General features: G+C 36.4%; 1 protein-coding gene across 1 annotated transcript; it reads right to left on the reverse strand.

Annotated features, from left to right (window-relative positions):
• Positions 1-405: 405 nt before the first annotated feature.
• LOC117182731 lies at positions 406-1146 on the reverse strand. The gene has a single exon (XM_033375836.1). The coding sequence runs from the start codon at positions 1144-1146 to the stop codon at positions 406-408; it is 741 nt and encodes a 246-aa protein (XP_033231727.1).
• Between the last annotated feature and the right edge of the window lie 3885 nt (positions 1147-5031).

A 5031-nucleotide genomic window follows, 5' to 3' on the forward strand; every position in this document is an offset into this window, starting at 1 on the left:
TGCATTCCGCTACGCGTCCTGGGACGGAGAGTTCAGTCACGCCGTCGATGAGACGTTGATTTTTCATGTCCACAAGCAGACCGTAATGTGCGAGAAAATCTGCGCCTATGATTGGTTTTGAAACGTCCGCGACGATAAAACTCCATGTAAAATCGCGGCGAAGTCCGAGTCGTAGACTGAAATTTACAGAACCGTACGTCGCGATTGTGGAATCGTTTGCCGCGAAGAATTCATAAGGCGTTTTTTTACGTAATCCGGAGAGTCTTGATCGAGGAAAAATACACACATCTGCACCTGTATCGACGAGGAATTGCACTTTCGAATCTGTGTCGGTTATGAATTGGCGGCGAGATTTTGCGAAAGGGTCGCTAGCCACCGTTAGCGACGCTCTGGCTCGTTTCCCGATTACGTGCAGGGCGTCGTGCACCTTTTCGCATCGGCACCAAATTTCCTGTGGTACCAACCCTCTCCCATATCACGCGGCTGACTTCGGTTATTGTCGCGCGACTGACTTCGGCCACGCGAGCGTGAACGCGGACGATTGTATCGCGGTTGATCGCGATTCCCGGAAGCTGCAGCAATTTCTTGGCGCAAAGAGGTAGTAATAGCAGAAGTAGCCTCCGCGATTTGCGCTTTCACCATAAAATTGAGACGTTGAAGAATTAATTCTAACGGATCAGCTGCTCGTGGTTGAAAGGTTTCGGCTATATGTCCAGAGGATGGCGCGATATCCGCGATCGAATCGGCCAGGGTGGCGATACCGTCTAAAGTTGATCTCGTTTGTGAGCCTAGGATCCTTTGAGTGTCTACCGGCAAGCGACCGAGCCAAAGGGGACGCAGCACGTCGTCCGGCACGACCGTTCCCGCCAAACCACGCAGATGACGCAAAAATTGTGAAGGCTTACGATCCCCGATTTCTTCGCGTTCTAAAAGGCGACGCATTTTATGCTCTTGAGATTCACTGAGTCGTTTAATCAATTCACTTTTTAACAAATTGTATTTCCCGGTCGAAAGAGGATGTGTAACTATGTCTCTTACCTCAGTGGCGTACTTAGCCTCCAGATTGCCCGAGACATAATTAAATTTTGTCTCATCAACCGTGATTCCTGCAAGTGCAAATTGATATTCGACTTGCGAAAACCACATCTTAGGATCATGGGGCCAAAAAGGTGGAACCCGCACTGCGATACGGTTTGATCTCTGTAAGCGCAGCAAACGCATTGATCAGTCCGTCATTGCTGAAAATGGCTGTCGTTGCAGATGACACCGGTGCACTTAGTGATGTTGCTGTCGGGGGTGCGTCGCGATTGACTGACTAGCGTGTACTGTCTTTTGACGAACGACCTTCAGCATGGGCCTGATGCCCCTAGTCTGGGTGGCAGACATGCGCAGTAGTCTGCCTAACTATCTTTGATTTTAAATTCAGATTTATGTCGTAGGTTAATTGAAGAATTATAGCATTGCTTCTGGAAAAATGTGTATAAATTTATATATTAATAAAATTTCGTAGATTAACAATTATCTGTTCCCTACACTATCTAATTTCTTCTATTCAACATACAAAATATTAAAGGGCAATATCTGTTTATAATGAAAGTATAAAATATGTGATATTAACAGTTAAAAGTAAGACGAAGGCCTATGTATCGACTCAGTTTTGAGACGCAGCCAGACAGTCTTGGAGACGAACTCGAGACATAACCAAGGCGAACTCAAGTTGAAGCATTTTTACTCAGGCGAGTAAATCTTTTCGTTAAAAATTCATCTTTTTGGTTAAATTCGACTGTTTTCAATTAAAATTAAAAACATCGTGGTTAAAGTATTACTACTTTGATTAATGTTGAACTAATTTGTTACAATGAATTTATTTAAATTAAATTTTATTTATTTTAATTGAAAATTCTTCTCTTTGGTTAACAATTTAACTCTTTTGTTGAAAATTCATTTTTCCTGTAATTAAAAATTAATTTTGTTAATTGAAAGCAGAGCTATTTCTTTTTTTGTTTGAAAAATGATCTCTTTTAGATACCAATTCAACTATTTAGTTGAAAATGTAAAAAATGCGTCTTTTTTCGTATATGCGCTTAATCTATAATAGAGATTGAAAGTGTAGCTGCTTTGATAAAAATTAATTCATTTGTTTAGCTCAAGATTAATTATTTTAGTTCAAGGTTCATCTCTCTTATTAATAATTTAACTATTTTGTTGTAAATGAGGTTCCTTCTGTTGAAAATGAATTTTGTTATTTAAAAAGTCAACTATTCCATATTTGGTTGAAAATGGAACTTTTTTGGATTTAAATTTAGCAGACTGGACAATTTAGAATTACTTATATCATTAACAAGTCAAAATGATTTATTTAAAGAGTTATTTTTTGTCAAACTTGTGTGTCGTTATACCCGCATTATTTGAATCATTCAGAATTGACCGAATTTCGCAAAAGCCAATTTGAAAACGACTTTTTTAAGATCCCTTTTTGGAATTTTTTGTCAAATGCACTGTTCTTGTAAAAATATAGAATAGGAAAGGAAAGATCAATAAAAGCCGACACCACGTGCAGTGGAGGTGGCAATTTTGGACACCCAGTATAGAGGAGCTACAGAGCTACAACAGAGAAATTTAATGTGTACGTATTGGAGGGTGCGACCTTACCACGCGCGCACGCGAGTAGGCGAATTGATCGCGTTTGGGGTACAATCATCCATCACCAAGTGACAGTCTCGAGCCACCCCTGAAAGGCAGCCCGCTCCTGCCTGCGAAGAAGGGTGCTTTGGACAGAGAGGAAGAGCGTTACCTATAGAGAGGAGAATAAAATTGTTGGCTGAGGGGGAGGGGTTGCTAGAAAACGTTGGTGCTGTACCACCGCACCGCACCGATAGGCGACGATCCAAACGACTCCCAACAATGCTCAACAAATCCTGCGGGACGAGAAACCTATTCTTTTTTTTCTTCCTTTCTTCTTTTCTTTCTTATTGCCTTACTTCCTTTGCTCTCTGTTTTTCTGGAAGTACATTAATCCACCATTCTTGGAAGCTTCGACGTTTATGCATTAGCTCTAGCACTCAAAATGTACAATTCATTACAAGGTAGTAAGGAATTACTACACCAACCTGGAAGATACTTTTATTTGAAAATTGGATCAAATTATCGCAGACGTTTGTCAAATATATAGGTTGTTATATTATATCTAGTACCATAGACAGGCGCAGATAAAGCTAAAATGAAAATAATTATGCCTGTAAATACACTGACTGATAATTGTAAAAGAAATAAGTTGAGATTGTTTAGGCATGTTGATAGAATGGAATTTGAACGACTGGCGACACAAGAAACGAAAGTGTGGATGAAACCCTAGCCTAGATCGAAGAAATATAAAAAGCCATAACAACGTAAGAGCTTAAATGAGGAAAAGCATGGACGTGAAGGAAACTAAAGAGGTTTCGTAGGACAGAAAAGTGGGGCGACAAATATTTTTTAAGAAAAGCATGTATATTATTGTGGTTCACAAAAAACTTATTTTTATTGTTCAGCAGCCGTTTCGCGACAGTTTGTTTCTCTAGGTGAGATAACGCACTCCTGATTTTTTCAGTTAAAAAAAAGAAATTTAGTTTTCAAGCATCAAATTTACGTAAAAGTTAAGATTTTCGTAGTTTTCGCATTTCAAAAAATATATACATTGGTCTTAGAGAAATTTCATATGAATGAAAATTATAGCCAATAAAAAGGACAAAACTCTTACTTTATGTCCGATTGAAAAAAATTACTTGACGCCGGTAAAAGGCATGAAAAGTGTGATTTTTTAGAAAGAGGGAAATATAAGTCCATAATTTTACACCTAAATATTTTTTGTAAGGATGGCGAAAACTCTGAGATCATCCCCACACAATAGGGAAAAAAATATATAATAGATATGAAATATAAAACTTGAGACCGGATGAGACCAATTTGAAAGATTTTACGATAATTTAACGCATTCCAAAGAATTTCAATAAATTTCAAATGATTTTACAAATTTAAGGCTATTTAAAAAAATTTCAAGGTATTTTCGAGAATTTCAAAAAATTCCAAATGGATTTCAAAAGATTTCAAAGGATTACAATATTGTAGAGTATTTAGAAGGATATTAAATTTGTTCAAATTTGTTCAGAGGTTTTCAAATATCTTAAAGTATCTTTAAAGTATTGAAAGAATTGAATAGATTTTTTGGGTATTTAAAAAATATATTTTTCTAAAATTTGTATTATAAATGTTGGTTAAATATGAGTCGGACTTTTTTCATTGAAGTTTTTTGATCTACCTGTATATGCAGGCTTCATTGTGTACACTTGAGCACTACAAACTAATTTTCGCCAATAAAAATAAAGAAGTTTTTTTTTAATTTGTATGTTTCTAAAGATGCAAACTTTCTTTCTACAATTTCAAAACTTTCTTTCTACAGTTTTTAAAGCGTTATTCTATTAAAAAAGTCCAATTTATATTTAACCTTTTTTAAGCTCAAATATTAATTTTTAAAAATGCTTATGATGAATGGAAAGGGTTTTAAATAACCTTTTGAATCTATACTTGATAATGTACAACATTTTTTATTATCATTAGAAGAGTTGTGAATAGCCAAAACAGCTGCTATTTTCTCAAGACCAACTCATCGCTAATTTTTGTTTAAAAAATTAAAATCCCACTTTTTAACTCAAAGGTCTTAAAGCAAAAAACTAAATTTTCTTTTAAGATACAAAAATACGGATTTTTCAAAAAAATCTCATTTCTTTTCGATTTTGATTTTTGAAGGTTGAATATTTATTTTTTCAAAAATTGAAAAAGCTGAAAGCCTTCTGAATTGCTGAATAAACTAAGAATTTAGAGAAAATGTATTACCTGCATAGACGATTTTCCGAAACTCCGACAGTTAGCTAATTTCATATAGAGTTTCAGCTACGAGGGTGGATTGATAAGTTTCCGGTCTGACCAAGAGATGGCGCCACTAGGCCTACCTTGAGGTGGCGTTCTATAGTACCATCCTTAGATAGCTTGTAG

The sequence above is a fragment of the Belonocnema kinseyi genome, chromosome 2 (genome assembly GCF_010883055.1).
Source record: "Belonocnema kinseyi isolate 2016_QV_RU_SX_M_011 chromosome 2, B_treatae_v1, whole genome shotgun sequence".
NCBI lineage: Eukaryota > Metazoa > Arthropoda > Insecta > Hymenoptera > Cynipidae > Belonocnema > Belonocnema kinseyi.